General features: G+C 38.3%; 1 protein-coding gene across 1 annotated transcript in view; it reads right to left on the bottom strand.

Annotated features, from left to right (window-relative positions):
* eys (eyes shut homolog) overlaps positions 1-18,939 on the bottom strand; it is a 154,322-nt gene that overhangs the window by 52,249 nt on the left and 83,134 nt on the right. Inside the window, exons 32-39 of the mRNA XM_056394875.1 lie at positions 16,139-16,263; positions 15,413-15,537; positions 14,604-14,817; positions 9,367-9,557; positions 9,142-9,233; positions 6,356-6,506; positions 6,074-6,186; positions 5,377-5,633 (exon numbers count right to left, since the gene is read on the bottom strand). Coding sequence (XP_056250850.1) covers positions 5,377-5,633; positions 6,074-6,186; positions 6,356-6,506; positions 9,142-9,233; positions 9,367-9,557; positions 14,604-14,817; positions 15,413-15,537; positions 16,139-16,263 — 1,268 coding nt within the window. The remainder of the gene's footprint in view (positions 1-5,376; positions 5,634-6,073; positions 6,187-6,355; positions 6,507-9,141; positions 9,234-9,366; positions 9,558-14,603; positions 14,818-15,412; positions 15,538-16,138; positions 16,264-18,939) is intronic.

Genomic DNA, 18,939 nt, shown 5'->3' with positions numbered 1-18,939 from the left:
ATTTTGCTGTTGGATATTGTTATGAATACACAAATTAAAACATACTTATATTGTTTAATGGTGCTATATGTAAGTTTTCAGGAGCTTCAGTCATCATTGCGTTTACAAGACAAGATACGCCCCCTGATTAGCACTACTTCTTCACTGTCTCATGCTCACTATTGCAAACTGATATTACAAGACAGGACAGGTGGGGCTAGCTGGTTAGCATGCTAACTTCTGAAAAAGTGACAGAAATAGAAGCACATCAAGAGTCAATGTTGGCATTGCTTTTCACCTCTGGAGACAGCTCTTGGTGAGCAAAGGAATGAAGTTTGATGCTGAATTTGCAACAATTTTTCTAGACTGGTAAATAAACTGGCTATAAAGCAAAAGCAAAAACTTACATATATGAATTATTAGATTAGATTGGAGAAAGTAAAGGAAAAATATCAAAAAGAGAACTTGGAAACAGCTAATTTGCATATGTTTTGAACTAGGTTACACCAAATTAAAATGGCACTTTAAATGAGAAAAAAGATTGTTAATGTTTGGTAAGTTGTTGAAAAGACATGAAGGGGGAAAACTGTGCTCTCAACTTTCCTTTTATTATTCCTTTCTGGCCAAAATCCTACATCACAGCTTCAAATATACGAGAAATAAGGACATAAGGTAATGAGCCATAGAAGGAGGTCATGATCAATACAGACCAAGTCTGAATAATTTCCTGCCTCACTGGTTTCGTCTTTTATGCCTACTTCCTTACCTTGCAGCCATTTACTCCATAACTAATTTTTGTGATCACTTAGCTTTCCATTGAATGCTTACATACTTGACAGGATGTCATTGGCAAGGTCCCCGACCTACTGTGTCTTCTTTGAAGAGACAATTTATCATAGCTTAAAACTCTGACATGCCCAAATGAACTGGCTTTATCTTGACAAAACCTGTCTTATGGTTGGCTACTTGATATCAAATACTCACTGAACCACCAGGTACTGGCCTGGATTACGGTCTACTCTACCAGAGGTGCATCCCCAGGGTCCAAAGATAAAAAGTGCAAGACTCGCAGCTCACACATGTCAAACTTCTTATGTACAGGTTGTGCATAAGATACCTACTCCACTGAGTAGTAAGTCTGAAAGTTTTGGATTGACAGCTTTCATGGGCTAAAAAAAAAAAACTATATCACTATAATCATTCAGTTGATATTATGATATATCAGATGTGTGCAGACATTCTGTGTGTAATACTACCTCAGAAGTGTGTGTAGATTTTTCCCAGTAATATATTGGACAGTATGACACCTGACATTTTAGGGAAGTTTGAAGCTTTGCTGGATTTGAAAATGCTAATAGTTCCAATCCCTATTTGAGCCTTAAATCCAGCACTGACTAGCTAATATAGGATCCACTGTTCATTTACAGTATATGTACTAGGTGGTGGAATGAGTGCTCAAATCCTTTACTTAGACAGCAGTAGTTTAAATTGTAGCAGTTCATAATATTTCATGATAATCCTCATATGTTTGACATGAAAAATCTTCATCTGGAAAGAAATTGTATCATATAATGTAGTGGGAGATGTGGTGGAGTCAAAGCATTAAGTTGCATGAAATGGAAATACTGCAGTCAAGTACAAGTACCTAAAAATTTACTTAAGTATAGTACTTCAGTAAAAGTACTTTTCAGTACACATTACATCTGTTGCATTTCCTCTTTGTGTAACAATGTTCATCTCTATTCATAGTACTGGAATTCAAAACACTCGAATACTTGTTTATCAGTTGACAAGTAGGACGTTTTCCTAATCTGATCCACGGATCTAAGGATAGAGGATATCATATCTTGTAAAGATATTAAAGCCTTTAATTGTTCCTTTGTATCTTCTTCATTACATATCTAGTGATAAATAATAGACTAGATTAGAAAACATATTACTAACCAATTATATCAGTAACAGATTAGACAGGAATATAAATGGCTCCAGAGACAAATGCACAACCGAAGTTTTATCTTAGATACATGCTGTATGACATGTCAGCACTTCATCTAGGACACAAACAAGTCCACATCATTAGTCACTGGGTAGGAAGACATATCTATAATTAGCAAAGCACAGGGGGTGACTTGCCTTATACTTCTCTTGTGGCTGTTAGTTAATTCAACAAGATGTGCGGACAAGGTTGTCACCCAGCAGAGTTGCCGTAGCAATACACATTCACAGACTTTGTCAGCATGTAAACAGCCTCTGGACTCTGTCTGTGGGCTATCAGAGCTAGTGCTGCAAAGCACGTGACTGGATGAGTGATCATATGAGATTGCACTCTGTTGAACCTGAGAGACTGAACTGCTTTTGAGGAGGAGCAATTTCTCAAACTCAGCAAAAACGACTCTAAAAGGCCACTACTTTATGAGTGTGACAAGTTGAGGGATAATCAGGAACTTACTTTTATGGTCAGGGAAGGAAAAGGCTGAGGGTATATCCCATGTTTTTATGACTGATTGAAAAAAAAAAAAAAAGTAAATGTATTATCAAATCAAGCATAACATCTGATTCATTTTACAGGTATGAATGGCAGCGGGAATTTACTGTATTAAAAAAAATCATGTAGATTACACTGCAGCTTTGGGTTAATTTTCAGTTAGTAAGGTTAGCACTAAGCTCACACATATTGCCACACAAGCAATACATTCATGCAACTGTCTAATGTGCTGCAGTCACATGCGATGATCATTTCTGGCACGCTAGTAAAGTATCCTTCTCTGAGCCTGAATGCTACAATGGTGAGAAACAAATGAATGAATAAATGAGTGAATGAATCAATAAACAGATCATAATCGATATACTCCAACGGCTGTTTAGAAGTTGGTCAAAGCATGTTTAGTAATTGGTTTAGCCAAGCAGCATCTCTGTCATGTAAGCGGAGGAGAGGCACCTTGTCCACGACGTATCCGTCTCCCATGGGAAAAACAAATGAGAGTGAAGCCTTATAAATAGCATCATTTTGGTTACAGTGCCTGGAGAGACAAATAACATTTCAGTAGGTTACTTAAACACCTGTAAATTAGCATTTTTAGAACACATGGCAGAGGTGTTAGGCAAGGGTGTCAGGTGCACGAGGGCTACTCGTGCCATGTTAACGACCGTTAACGATTAGCTTTGAGCGGTATTCTGTCTGATGTCCGTGTATTCTGTAAATACGAGATTACGCAAACAGCCTAGAATACACAAGGGTTGTGAAGGTGAAAATCAATCCAGGCTCCATTATTGAAACCTTTTGTAATGCTAATTAGAATTTCCACCGCTAAAAGGTACAGCACATATGACATTTAGTGACCACTCTTATTCAGAACTCGTTATTTAAAACCCCGAGACTGAAAGAGTTGTTAGTGCAGTACAATATGAGCTGCAGTGTGTTTTACTTGAGGGGGCAAGTGAGGAATAAGGGGGAAGCCACACCATTGTTGATAAGCTAGAAAAAAGTCCTACAGGATAATTCATTGTCCTACCCACAGGGCTCCTTCACAACTGAAATTCCTGGGGGACTTTTTCGTAATAAGCAATGATATAATTTTTTTTTTTTTTTTCATATTACAGGTAACTGACTGCTCACCCCTTAGTAACTGTTGCTACATCAAGCTTTCCATTCTAGCATATGGGATATACTGTATTTACAGTGATAACAGTGGCAAATTACCATGAAATTGATATTGAAACACTTAATTACATTCATAAGATAAGATAAAAAATAGCCATGGATTTTGCAGAATAAAATGACAATTGTTCAATCGCTTTGTTGTTTGCTAATTAGATATGCAAACATGAGCTTGATGAGTTGCTTTGAAAAACGCTGTGCCTGGTAATCTTTTAAGTGTTTTGTGCTGACTTCTTTTTAATACACAAATTTGTAAAACTGACTTATCTCTCCACTTTACGGCCAGAAACCGTTTTCTATTGTAGCGTTGAGCTAAGATTATAAGTATGATTAAAAGAAACGTAAGATCAGACTCTTGTTTCTTTACAACATGACCCTGTTTAGCTGCTTTTTAGCTGTTTTTGATTCTTCACTTCTACAAGAAGAAAGGCTTTTACAATGAAGATTAAGTGAAGCGTAAGGCTTTTCTGGGCAACTTTGGCTGAAGTATAAACTAACCCAAATCCAATAGAGCACAGGATAGAACTGCTAACGTTACCATTAACTCTGATAGTGTCCAGTATCAGCTTCTACACTTTGGGGAGAAACTACACAGTGGATGTGCTATTCATGAACAGGGCTTTTTTTTTTCATTGTTACCTGTATCCCCTCAGACTAGTTAGTAATGATATGCTCATCGGACTTGAAAGAAACAATTTAGTACTACTGTGGGTAGAATTTAGCGACCATGCTAATAACTGCAGCTTAGATTCAAACACATAAACACAGTTTAACCCACTCCTCTTGCTTTTGCTCTCATGTTTTTGGTTTTGAAAAGCTGAAAATGAAAAAAATGAAAAAAACCCCCCCCCAAAAAAACAAAAAACACCCTTCAAACTTTAAATGGCTCATGTTACACCACTCCAGCATGTGGAGGAGTCTAAAGCTTGACAGACCATCCATGTTGGAGGATTAATCATATACTGTGGTGAGAGTGCAGTGGAGTGAACATGGCTATCACAACACAGCATCTGAAATGTCTCTCAGTTGTGAGCAGCTCGGCTTGCTTTATCAAGCACACATGCAATTAATTCACAACTCTAGTGTCACTACTGTTGCCACTGACAGAATGACAACAATAGCAAAGTACAGGATCCTGTTTTCTTCACTGTCAAGGCATATCACGCACGGCAAGAGGGCTAGAAAGAGACGTCAGAAGCTACATCATAAGTGCACTGAGAAGAAATCTGCAAAGGGGAGAACTTCTTTGTATGTGTGTCGAGTTCTGTTGTCTAGTGTTGGAGTGGTTGGTACAAAATAAATATTTTTGGTGGCGACAGGGATGAGAGCTTTAGCTGAATGTTGAGCGAGTGCTGCAAGGTCATATTCTCATTCTCAGCGAGCGTTGGAGGTGAACATGGACACACGGCGATGGTTCAAGCTGCTTATATGGATCTTTCATTTCATTAATCATATCCTGAATAATTCACATCACTCAAAATTCCTAATGCAGCTGACTCTATTCTGCCTCATAGTAAAACCTATTAGCCAAAGAGGCTCAGCATATATTAACCAACATAACTTGTTGGCTGGCTCTTGATGATACCATTGTGGAGGTCACAGTACAGTAGGTTCTTAAGCTTTTCACTGCTTGTGTGTATGTGTGTGTGTGTGTGTGTGTGTGTGTGTTTTATATATCATGTATAAAAACTGAGAAGCACTGTCAGCTAAAAACAAAAAAAATAACATTACAGGCCTACCTTTCTCACAAAAAGTTCCAGTAAAGTGAAGCGGGCAGTGACAGGAAGGCAGAGCTCCACCAGGCAGCTGCAGCTCATGACATGTTCCTCCGTTGCGGCAGACGCCGTCGCGGCAGACCTGAGGTTTGTACACAGGCTGTTTTGGTGTTTGTGTGGGAGCTGCCACAGTCGTTGTGTTCATGGTGTCAGGCGTGGTTGATTGAGTTTCCAAAGTTGAGGAACTTGTCGTGGAGGCTTCAATGACATGCCAAGTATATCTGTAAAATTAGACCAAAGTTTGAGTAAGTTAAATCCAATCTAATGTAAGAAATTTTTGTTTTTAAGGATAAAAACATGAAGTAGATTCCTGTGCAACCAAAACTACCCATTAAGTGCAGTAATTTAACAAGTAGATAGATTTTCACTACAATACAAAGAAGAGAGGGAAACACAATCTTATTTTGTCACAATAAGTAATCATATTTTCCCCAAAGCATCAGACAAAGCGAAATGTGGCAGTCGGTGTTTGTGTCATACTAAATGTTGTAACTATCAAAATATTAACACACAATCATCTTCTTGCACAGAAAAACTAAAGACCATGTTTTGAGTGTATATATGTTTAAGTAATAAAAAAACAAACAAATGCCAGGATTAAAATTTAATTAAAAGAAAAGATTGTGGTGAAGCCATCGATTTTCCTTTATTTTTTTTTTACCTGCATTGGTCAATGTTTCTGCCATCGATGGCATCAGATGTGTAAAAGCTCCTCAGGTTATTCATTTCAATTATTTCAATGCAGCCAGTATAGTTGTGGAAAGGTTTCGCTTTCTAATGGGAAAAAAAAAAAAAAAAAAAAAAAAATTAGACAATTCATTTGTTTTTATCATGATGCAATTTTAGGCATATATCATGTAACATTCATGTGAGTTTTATGTCTTTCACAACCTTATGATTTCAGCAGGTAGAAGAGAAACCAAACAGCTCTTGTAAGTCTTACCTGACTGGGTAGGTATTGTTGTGGCAGACCGCCTGTGAAGATGTGGTTTGTGCTTTGTATCATGTGTCCCAACCAGTAATTACTTGCGGAGCTTTTGATTTTCTCGTGACCAGAGAGAGTTAGCTCTGCTTCACAAGGGGTCAGGTGCTGCCTGTGAAAAAAGTGTGAACCCTTGCGGTTTAAATTAAATGTTTCCAACATGTTACGTCATTTTGGTGTTAAGAGAAGAAATGTGTTGGTCCAAGGGGTCTTACAGTTATTATTTTCACACAAGCATACACATCTCAATTCTTTCTGTTTAGAAACCTGTGACAATTTCACAATAAAGGTCTATATATTCCTATGAATTAAACAGACAGAGGCTGTAATGGCCTTGATAAGAAAAAACTATTTTAAGTTTTCCCCTGACGTTATGAATTATATGACACCAAAAGTTTAAACAAAAGAAGTGTTTTCTATGGCTGAAAGAATAACTTCAAACAAAGCTATTACTGCAGCTTCAGTATAATGCAGCTCTAAATGAAGTGCTGCAATTGAGACTGACAACTTCCTCCTGGAGATAACATTAACTCATTTATTTCAATATATGTTCTGACATTAAAAACAACGCATGCCTCTAGTTATAAATTAGCATTTGGCCATCTTGCTAATAGTTGCCTGAGAGAGCAGAGCGAATTATCGGATGTCAAGATTTAAAAACTGTGGTAAATGAGTATAATTGTTTTGTTTAGTCTGCTGATGCACACATTTATCACAATCCTTTTCTGTGCTGCTGCTGCTGCCGAACTCCATTTTGTTTTCTCCGAATGTCTTATGAGCCTTTGACACAACTATTTTGGACCCACCCCACAGCCATTCATAGATTTCAAAAACCAATTCTCCATTTTGAGACAACAAGGGAGAGCAGATAATTACCTAAGTGCAGATTCTGGACTAACCATCTGCAGCTTGAGGGTACTCGGGCCACAGATGCACAGTCTCCTCTCCACTGTCTCCTGATACCCCTTGTTCCCCGAGTGGAAGTTAGGAGGTCCGTGAAGCAATCAAGTCTGATTTGTTAAGCCTGTACTTTGCAGGCTGTTGCATATGCCGGCTAAACACTCGGGGCACTAACTCCGAGCTGCATAAGTCCTTCCTCTAGAGCCAGCGTGGAGAAGCGGTTAATTTAGAAGCAGTCTGCCAGAGCGGCCTGGCCAGCAGCCAGAGGGCACTGTGCTCACTGTCCTTGAGAAGTCAGCCCCACTGGGTTTCTATTTAACATATTGAAAAGTGTCTTTGACGGGAAGATATATTAAAAGTCTATAATGAGGTAGGCAGTGACGTTGAAGATGGCCATGGTGTTGTAGCTCTGGGTCAAATCAGACAAAGATGGACGGACTCGGCCATCAGACAATTACAAAGAATTTGCTTTGCGACACCAGAAACCATTTTTCCATACTACCAACGCTCTACTTATGACAGCTCTCTTTCTTGCAATGTCTCCAAGGGGTTGGTACAGAACATTATGATTGATTCATACTGCTGTATTATTTTTCTTGCAGGGAAAAAAACAAAAAACAAAAAAGAAAAAAACAGGGGTGGAGCCTTGTATCCCCTTAAACCTGATTGGACTTTCTGGTTGCACTTGCATATTTAGGGCAATGCAGCTTTCTGCCAAGCAACCTTCCCAGTCAGCTTTGTTTCGACAGGAAATAATTTGCTCACCTTTGGCACGGTATCTTCATTATCACCTTCAGTACCTTAGCTTCTATCTGCATTCATCTCTTTTAAATATCACCTTCACAAAACCTTTATTTACATCTGTCTCAGCTTTTCAATATTATCCTTTAAGATTAGTGTATTATTATCTTCGCCCAAACAGAACGTGTGCTACAAAAAAGATGAAACGTCCTCTTTGTGCAATGTTAAAAAGTCTCCATACTCTCCCCCTAAATACAAAGTAAACTGATTTGATACGAGTCGAACATTAGCCGCTTTATTTCAGTTTCCAGCTCATACATAATAAACTTTGTATCTCAAAACCAAACCACAATCTTTCTCATGTCAGAATGTAATGGAAAGGGCTGGCAGCAAGATTGCGCACGGGCTTAGGAACAATATAACTAAAGGGGCCACAGCCTCACTTTAAATCATTTAAACATTGATTTTGTGCTCAGCTCTTGCTTGTTAATCTTTTCGTAATGAAAAACTGCAAATGAAGACTTTAGAACAGCCAATAAAACATGGTCAGTGATCACTAATGCATTTTAATAGGCACATTCTGACGTTTGTTTTAGTTCTTTAAAATGTAAGCCCATTTGCCCATTTGTAATAAAATCTAAATTTTCAGTCTGGTGATTCCTGCCAATTACATGTGCTCCCCCGGTATTAGTTATAGCCCTTCTATAAAATAAATTGTGCCACACTTGAAATGAGCGGATAACTAAGGATCAAGTTAATACCACCTGAGGTACGAACAGTATTTGAACAAAATTTGTATATTATTAAGACCTTCTTTAAGTAGCTTATGATTGTGAATGTGCCTCTTTTTTCCTCAATAAGAAATACATCCTTGCCTGAAGCACATACATTACACACTGCATCCGGGATGATGTCTATGTTAACACACTTCGTAAATTAAATAGGTGCACAAGGAAATTGTAACTCATTTGCTTTTCTTTTTTTTTTCTCTCGCATTGCTTGAGTGTCTCTTTTTCTGGAAGCTGGATATGAACTGACCACAACACAGATCTGAACATTCACAATCTCAGACTCACAAGGTTAAATGAATACCAAAAGGAACATACCTGATATTAGCAATGTGAACCATGCCATCATCAACACGAATCAATGTACTGATCCGTGTGATCTCTTCCTCCTCATTGCAGCAAAAGGCGTACTGAAATATTTGATAGAAAGTTTCAAATTCAGGCATCAGCAGAATTTCATAGGCAGACAGAGTATTTTATTCATGCAGTTACTATAACCGCAGCAAACAATCATGAATAATAACTATTTCGCTGGAGATTTACCTGTAAGATCCCATCCAAGATGAGGAGTTTCATGAAAAAGAAATCACCATTAGCAGGTCCTTGGTCCACATAAAATATAGTTCCCTGGGCCACTTGGGTCTGGAATCTGACAGTGATGTTGTTGAGTGCGCTGAGGTCAATACCCTTAAACTCAAGGTATGAATTCCCAAAGTACTGAATGTAGCTTGAATCTAGGAAATAAAAATATATAGACAGCTGAAGTGGGGGGGAGGAAGAGTAAATAAAAGTGAGACAGACTGTAGTTTATGCATCTTTACTGTAAACTCTGCTGAGATTCTCTATTGATCCCTGAAAGAAGAATTTCAACTTTTCATTCACTTCCTCTATGGGGAGGTCGTTGCACAGAATGCGATACAGACCAGCACCTTCAGAAATGATTAAAGATTCAGACTTTGGCTCAGGACACCTCAGCAGGGCAGATGCTTGTGACCACGGAGGCTTAAATGTGGAACTTCTGGTTTTGTTAGTCTGCGGTTGCACACACTTCTATATGTTGCTGGATAAAAATGTAAATTTGACCTGTATCCATCTAATAACCTTGGCAACATAGATGGACTACAGCTTACAGAGACTAATGCACAGTGCAGGGAGATTTATTGTTGGGAAAACAGAAGCAAAAAGGAAATAATTATATTTTGAAAGCAGAACAAAAGGCTTGAAGGGCTCTTGCATCACAGCTTTTCCTTTCGCTCACTGTACAGGCGTACTGTAAATACTCTTATTTGCCAAAAAGCTGTGAAGCATGCAAATGGCACTATATAAGCCGTGAGAGGAGTCTTGGCTGAAATGAACGTATTCATACAAGTTTATTACATGCCTCATTTTATAGTGGAATAACTTGGCTTATATCATCCATGAGAATGGGCAATTATGGGGTATTTCAGTAAAAGTTCCACTGCCCGCCAGCTTATTGGGGGTAGTGACGCAGACCAACTTAAAAGACTGACTCAGACTGCAATTGAAGGCGAGCATTAGGAGTGCTCATGCTCAATATATTTCTCATTTGAGGGAAGTAGTGCAATTTGTTGCAGAAAAGTCAAACAGGAGAGCCTGTTAAAATGAAAAGCATTCCTGGATGCACCTGTCTCATGCTCTGTCTGTTCTTATCTGGAAAAAAAAAACAAAAAAAAAACATTATTGCACTAGAGAAATCAGCAAAGCTCCTTTAAAGTTGTTTCCATGATTAATCGAGCAGCTGCAAGTAAGACCTTTATCAATATTTGTTACACGTCAAGTCCTAATAGGCCAGACCCCCTTTGATCTGACAGTGGGCCCCTCAGGGCATTTGGCAAACAAGCTAACCTAAATACCCCCATTTTCTCTGGAGAGCTATACGACCAATACCCTGAGGAAAAAAAAAGAAAAAAGAAAAAAAGAAAGAAGTAAGAATTATCAGAAGCAGACCCACTGTGATCTGTGAATTAATGAGGATAAATGCACACAGCAACAATGCTGTGCTGTCTTCTCCTTCACTCCTGACAATGGGGTTTGCCAATGCTGATGATGGAAAATTACCCCTCAGAGACAAAGCTATTCATTAATTTTAAAGCCTTGTTTAGTCTGATGTAGTCTTTGATGCAGTCTGAGGCTGCTGCCAGGAGGCAGTATCATGCCTCATTAGCAGTTAGCTATAGTCTCTCCTTCAAAGGTCTCCTGTTTTTACCACTACCTTACATTCTCACACCAGATTTTTCATCCACAAGTCTCAAATAACTAGCTGGGCTAAATCTGAATTGTAAATCTGTATAATATAAACTGTATCTTATTTTTTTCCACTTTTCAATATCCTGTTATTCACGGTTTGAGTATTTTTTAAATCTTTTTTACTGGTGCTGACCAAGGAGTTTGTTACTGTACCGTGCCCAAGTTTCAATAGAAAAAAAAAAAGAAAAAGAAAGTTGTCTCAGTGGGAATATTCCTTGATATAAATCTTTCAGATCAGATATAATTAGGACCAGTCTTAATACAGGTCCATAAAAGAGGTGAGAAAATGGATATAAGTCATATTTAATGTAACGTGGGGAGGTGAAGCGCAAAGTTGCAGCATAGACTGCGTGGGGATGTCAGACAGGTTAAAGCACAAGATATTCCACTGGAAAAATATATTTGGAGGAAATGTGAAATAAAGATCAATTTATATGAGGACTGACTTTGGATGGAGCGATTTAATTGATATAGACTTAATGTCCCATTTATTTAAAAAGAAAAAAAAAAAGAAGCCAGGATGTAAGTCCTGTTTTGTCCCTGATTTATTGGGTAAGGTAATAGACTGACTGATTGAACTTGTCACAGGACAGAGATAAAATACTGCTGAGGAACATTCTTGGACTCTTGCAATTTCAGAGCCCTGGGGGGAAGGCAAAAGGTCATTCTGCACCCACCACAATGGCAGAAAAATGTCTTCTATTCCAGCTATGTCATGTTAGAAGATTTTCGACGAATTCTGTTACAGTGCTGAGATACACAGAGGAATCAGATCCTAAATATAATATGGCTTTTTCTTCCAAATCGAGTGTCTAATTATATCTTTGTTGCCTGGTTTTAAAAATAACTGATGAACATTACTCCAACACACTGCACTGACAGTTACTGTACAGGAGCACACCGGCCATGAACTGCAGCTGAAAACGACAAATTTAGACACTGCTTCTTTTTTTTTTTTTTTCCATCTCGCCCACCCCTTTCCTCATGAATATGCATAACTGTGCACATCATGCAAATGTCATTATGACTCACTAGCAAAGTTGTGTCACTGAATATATCAAAATTGTTACATTAATCAGCTACTGTCAACCCAGTTATAAACAAACTATATATAAAAAATAAAAAATAAAACCCTGCTAACATAAACAGAACAAATACATGCATGTTAAACTGGAGGTTAACAAGGTGACTGACCCACAACATGTTTTGAAATGACCCTCTGGCTAACTCCTTACTCATCAAGCAGATTTTTTGAGGAGCTTAAGTAATTTCATTTCTGCTACACGTGGCTGCAGAAGATAACAGCTTCACCTGTGCTGCAGTGATCACTCCAAGGAGAGTCAACCGAATCGTGGCTTAGCACCAGTAAGCCTCCCTCCACCAGAGCTGTGCTTTCTAGATTCCCATCAGCTCTCATACTGTAGAGCTAAAATACTGTGGAGCTCAGCACTGCATGTGCAGTGATGGGGGGGGGGGGGGGGGGGGGGGAGAAGAAGAATCCCAGAAGACAATCATCTCCGACTGTGGTATACAAGTTTGCTACTGAGCTGAACGGAATTTATTTTTTACATCAAAATCAAGATGTAAAAAAAAAGTCATGATTCTGACCAAATGCACATGTTCTATTGAGAATTTGAATCCTCTACTTTCGGTACCACATTAACTATCTCCCCTATGATCAAATTCCCAATGACTTGGTACATTTCAAAGGTTGTGGAGCAGTCTTAGGTTTAAAGGAGAACTGTCTGAGTCTATTTCAAGCAGCACCAAGGGCACTACATGTGTTTAGATGGTGACCTAGTTAGATAAACTCATGTTTCTGGGTCCTCTTACTTTAAAACTTACTTATTTTGATTATGCACTTATGTGTAAAAGCGTAAAGAGATGTTTCAGTGCGTGGATGCTGGGGTTTGTTTTTTTCTTTACCGGTGTCTTGTGTGTGAATTTAACCCTCGCGACACCGATGCAATATACGCCGGATGAGGGCTGGATCAGGTGCAGCGGGGAGGACTCCATTATGTTTTGCCCACAGTGATTTTCAGAGTGTCGCACTGAATTGGTTCAAGCTCGTCTGTGTTCAATAGGTCTGTTTTACAGCTCTGTGAACAGTTTCAAAGGTAGACAGACCTCATCTGTCAAGGAGTAACAATCTGCCCAGTGCCCTGAATTCAACCTCTCACATAGATGACTGAACCCAGCACCAATAATGTACAACATATTCTGTTCTGTGTCTGTCATTTTAGTGGTAAAGGATATATCCCCAAATAACAATTGGACTGATAACTTTTTGGGATCTAGTGGTAAATACAAATCTAGATTTTATTAGGATTCTCCCCCCCCTCTGCAGCTGCACAAACTATGACAATCTCTCAATCAAACCTAATACATCCTCACCTGCTATGTTGCAAAGGCTCTAAAATCACATTTGGACCAGTACCAGCTCAGTGGGAGCCTCCTCTCATTCAACACTGGCAGCAAAACTTGTGCAGCAAAATTGTTTTGTAGGAAGGACAAGGGAAGGATAGATTTGTAATTTGTCAAAAAAAAAAAAAAAAAAATCTCTGGACCACCTTCAAAACAAATTGATTGGTATAATGGCGTATCAGTTTACATAATTTAGTGTCACTTTCTTGCGTGCATAATGTAATGCTATTGGAAGTAATAGCATAGTAATGGGAGCTATGACATGATTGAGGAACGTTAATTTAAGATGATACACTGCCGTATTTGAGCTGATCGATCATTAAGGTTATAGGTGTAAATCTTTGTAGCTAAATAATTGTCCATCAAAGTGATTCCCTTTCCAGAAGCCATGACTCTGTTTCACATGTACATAAATGTTATTCATAATCACGTAACGTAGGTTTGTCCTTTCTCATACAAGAAAGTTTATATTAAATGTATGTTCAACCATCCTGAACACAGAGGCAAGTTAAACAAAACTTGAACCATAATTTAAACTGAAGCACAAGTGAAACTTATTACATGCATCCGCCTTTGAAGTTGCACATACGTCTTTAACAATTAGGAACTGAGCTAAACTGCATTTAAAACTGCTTAAAAGAGAGCTCGAGGCTACTGTAGCATCAATGTAGAGGAGGAAGCAGTACTCAGATCCTGAGGGAAAAGTAGCAATTCAACAAATACTATATCACATGTAAAAGTTCTGCATTCAAGACCATAGTGCAGTAGAGAAGTGCTATCAACAAAATGTACTTAAATAATCGAAAGTAAAACTAGTCCCTCTACTTTACCCCCTTCTTTTGATCTCAAGCAGTTATTTAGATGAAACCATGAGAGGGGAGGGATTCTATTTAACGTTAATTTTTTAATCTGAAAAGTATCCAGTAATTCTATCTAAAAGTACAATAGATTCCCTCTAAAATGTAGTGGAGTAGAAGCATAACATAGCTTGATATGGAAATACTCAAGGACCTCAAAAAACACAGTATTGCTCAAATGTACTTCTCACCACTGCGTGTACAGACACGCACGCACAGTGTGGTCCGTACCTGTGGTTTGCTCAGCTGTTGGTACCGGGCTGAGTGTTGGCGTTGGCACTCTAGGTGTGGAGCCACGAGTGATGTTCTTGACTACAGTCGTCAAGGGAACAGCATCCGTAACAGGAGGCAGGCAACTGACCTTGTTGATGCCATCTACACAGGAAAATGCTTCTGGACATGGATTCGACAGGCAATCATCATAGTTGTGCTCACAGTTCTTCCCCTGTGTATGTAAAATAAACAGCCTTTAGATGTGTTGTAACTGTGTGATGAGATGCTAAGTGGGATATAATGTTTACTTTGCTTGAATACTAAAGACATTAAGCAGGGAATGTGATATTATTGAAAAAATACAAGGATTTTTTAAAAACTTAACAGCAACGTGATGCAAGAAGTGACATGTGATTACTGACAATTCAAATTCAGATTATTGTCATGTGCTTTTGTATTTGTATGTGCAACATCAATTTTTTCCTAAGTAACTATTAGGGGGGTAAACTGTTTATATAAAGCAGTAATAGTGGTAGCAACAAATACAAAAATGTCCCATGCTGTGCTGTTATTTGTCTCCTGGTATGAGAAAGGCATCTGATTTTCCTGCTTCAAAAAGGGAACAAAAATGATAATTAGACTATAAGCAACAACAAAGTAAAAGAAAATCACACATTTTAACAGTGCAGGAAATGAGTGCCAAGGGAGGACTTGAGAATTGAGGGTGCAAAAGGGTAAAGGTTAATTAAGAAGAAGAAGAAAAAAAAAAAAGGAAAAAAAAAAAAAAAAAAAAGACAGGAGATGGGGAATAAGGTGGGGAGCCTCACCACAAATCCAGGACGACAGAAACAGGTGTAGCCATAGCCTGGATCATTCTGAATGCATATCCCCTGGTTGCAGGGCGGTGGAAGGCACTCATTAATGTCATCCTCACAGTGAAGGCCTGTCCAACCTGCCAGGAACAAAAGCCCACAGAGTGCCGTGCTGAGCCCAGGCTCTCCCACTTCCACCCTCTGAAGTGAATATCAATCAGATTCTCCTACATTGATTTGCTTCTTTTTGGGTTCACACACATACACAGACAAGAAAAGGCTTTCACTAAAGAGTAAGATGCCACATACATTTTAATGAGCTCAAGCAGTATCGTCTTTTTTATCACTGTCTGTTTTTAGTACTGTATGACTACAAATTTCTCCCTGGAGAAAAGCGGATGACTTTTGAATGGCTTTGAGGCACAGAAGTTATGTAGGCATTACACTAACCTTTAGTAACACTTTATATGGCCCCTTTCAATCCAATATGGGCATTCTGTAAGTATTAAGATGGTTTACATACGGTAAACTGTACTCCACTGCATCTGGGGCACAGTAAGAACGTGATGCGCTTTTATCCACTTCAAAATGTGTCCTGCCATGTAAGCTTCATTTCAGTAATCTCGCTCATGAGAAACAATGTTTTCCTGTAACAGGTCTTGTAAAGGGGGGTAAGAAACTGCTTGGGTTACTTCATTTCAAAGTAAACTGAGAGACTCACCGGATGTCTGAGTGACTCACCTGACCTGCAGTGGCAGACGTAGCTATTAATAAGATCTTGGCAAATGGCACCGTTGTGGCAGGGCGCTGAGCAACATTCGTTAACATCCACTTCACAGAAATCCCCCATGAATCCTGGTGGACAGCTGAAACAGAAAACATATCATACTTTAAAACTGTGAAGCTGTCTCACATCGCTGTCAATTCCTTCTTGTGGGTCTGACACACTGTATCCCAGAACTGCTTGTTTTTTATTATTTATCAAAAAGTACAACTTTTTTTTTTTTATTTTCTTATTTTTTGGCAGCCGGTGCTTCTTATTTCAAATTATATTATGACAAATTCAAAAAAAAAAAAAAAAAATATATATATATATATGCATTTGTTTGGAAACTTGAAAGACACAACATTATGTGTCAGTAATGCAGGTGATAAACTAAAGAGGGTTCAATTAAAACGGATGAGCTGCATTGGGTTGTTTATGCACCAGCTCACATTTTCCATAATGTGGGATGTGGGGGAAAAAAAGGCTTTTACAGAAACAACATAAATACACATTTTATAGCCTGTTTGTTTGTGTGTTAGGATTAAGCATTATGCTAGGGTAAGAATTCACAAATACTGTCATGCTTAGAAGAGGCAATGCTTTTCCACAAGCCCTGTATGATTTTTAAAATGGGTTTGCAGGGACATTAAAATTATGTGGTACTGTGTAATGACTTTGCAGTGACATCATCAAGACTGTAAAATTTTACAATACACCTTTAGTAACATGATGTTACCCGGACTTAATGTTGGATTTATATGAAGTAACTTAACTTTATTGACTTTATTATCAAGTGACTCCCATTCTTTTTTTTGCAAATATTGTATTTCAACAGTATAAAGTAGTGGCCCACTTTCTGTTTTGTTCAACAGTGTATTTTCCACCTCCTTCATCAATTTAAGTGTATAAACTGTTGGATTTGTATACTTATATAATACTCCTGGCTTCAATTACATCATTCTATATCTCAACAATTAGTCTATTCATAAGAAGATATTCATAACAAATCCACAAAATAAAATAGTAATGCATTCATGGTGTAGTTCTTTGGAGTTCTGGCATTAACAGCACATTTTCATACAACCTGAATGAAGTGTGTGTTCTCATTAGATGAGGTTCTGCCTTCAAACTAAGAGTCCTGATTGTTTAGTCCATTAAACTTAATCAATACGACCCTATATCCGTTAATGTCATTACTGCTAATTAATTTTTTTGATGAAAACTGATCCAGCAAAACAAACAATACGTAAACTGTTCACAAACTTCACAGACCTTATTTGAGGGGAAAATAAACAGAATGGATTAATTCAGCCATGCACAAAACCCACAGGTAAACAAAGTGGGAATACTTAGGCGTGGCAGTGGTTTTCTGTCGAGGAGCCAGCGATTTGCACAGGATAAGATGCACCTTGAGCAAAGAGAGATACCCTTCGATTCTGCAGATGTCATTCCCACTGGCTTTAAGTTTTGTAGAAGAGCAATCATTTTCCAGATGGACAATGAGCATGATTAAGCATCAAAGCTTAATCAGGGTCAGCTGTCTTGCATGGGCTTTCAGTTCACAGTCACCAGATCTCAAACTCACTGAACATCTTCAGGAAAATTTGACAACAGAAAAAGTGACACATGCACAACAGGAAAGACAAAGGGGAAATTCTCAAAAGAGCAAACAAAAAAAAAAAAAAAAACCCCATTCTGCTTCAGTAAATGCTAACAAACTCTTGTTATATTCATGAGGCTGAAATTCCTCTGACTTCTGCTGTAACCTATAGATCTGTGAGGCACAGTTGATTTAATCCTGTGACACTACAACATCAACAAAGGTTTCATGCATGACCTGCTGGCTGACCACCAACGTGGTGAGAGAATGGAGTGCTTTTGAGGCCATTTGCTGAACAGGTGCAGAACTGAATGTGCACCACTTCACAAACAACATGCAGATAAAACAACACTCTGTATTTCAAGTGTTGTGGATGTAGTTTGGCCAAGAAAATATTGCATGAGTGATTCTATATTTTAGCCCATTAGTCCGTGTACTAGCCTGACCAGGCCGTTCTCCATCCAAGTGGAACAAAGATGTGCCTGCCTCAAAAAAAAAAAAAAAAAAAAAAAATCTGTTCATGTGAAGTCATAGTCCATGTTGTGAATATAAATAAAATACTGGAACCTTCTGTCACCCAGAAATTCACCAACAAATCTTTTACCTAACACTACAAAGACTAGCAGTGGACAGCAGCTTAGTATTAATGTTTTCTGGTAGTGTAAAATGTGTATTTCTACACACATGTATCCACACAGGAGAATGGCAAAATGTTAGCTTTCCATCTATTATTCAAACTCTTGAATTTGCAAATGAGTCCAAAATTGGGCCAATAACCAGTTAATATTGCACTAATATAACTAATAATGCAACAATCTTTGTATCTTATGTCCAAATCTAATTGAAATTCAGCAAAAAAACCAAAAACTAAAAAAAACCCTGCTGTTGTGGGAAGTGCACACAATGCACAATCACCCTATTGCAGATCAGCAGGACCGTAAAGGACATTAATAACTACAGAGTGTGTGTATACTACTCTGTCCTTAGTGCACACAATATACAGTATATTGCCTTCTTGTTATATATATACAAATAAGCCTACAGTGAGGGGGACATCAGAAAAAAAATGCTTAGCTGAGGCAGCACAGAGTCCTATGCATCAATACAGTGTATAACACTATAAAGAGCAGCAACCTATTTGGAGTTGTGGTAGTCTGGGATACGTTAAATCATGAC

Source organism: Seriola aureovittata, chromosome 14, assembly GCF_021018895.1.
Source record: "Seriola aureovittata isolate HTS-2021-v1 ecotype China chromosome 14, ASM2101889v1, whole genome shotgun sequence".
NCBI classification, from domain to species: domain Eukaryota; kingdom Metazoa; phylum Chordata; class Actinopteri; order Carangiformes; family Carangidae; genus Seriola; species Seriola aureovittata.
This window is presented reverse-complemented; position numbering and strand designations above follow the sequence as displayed.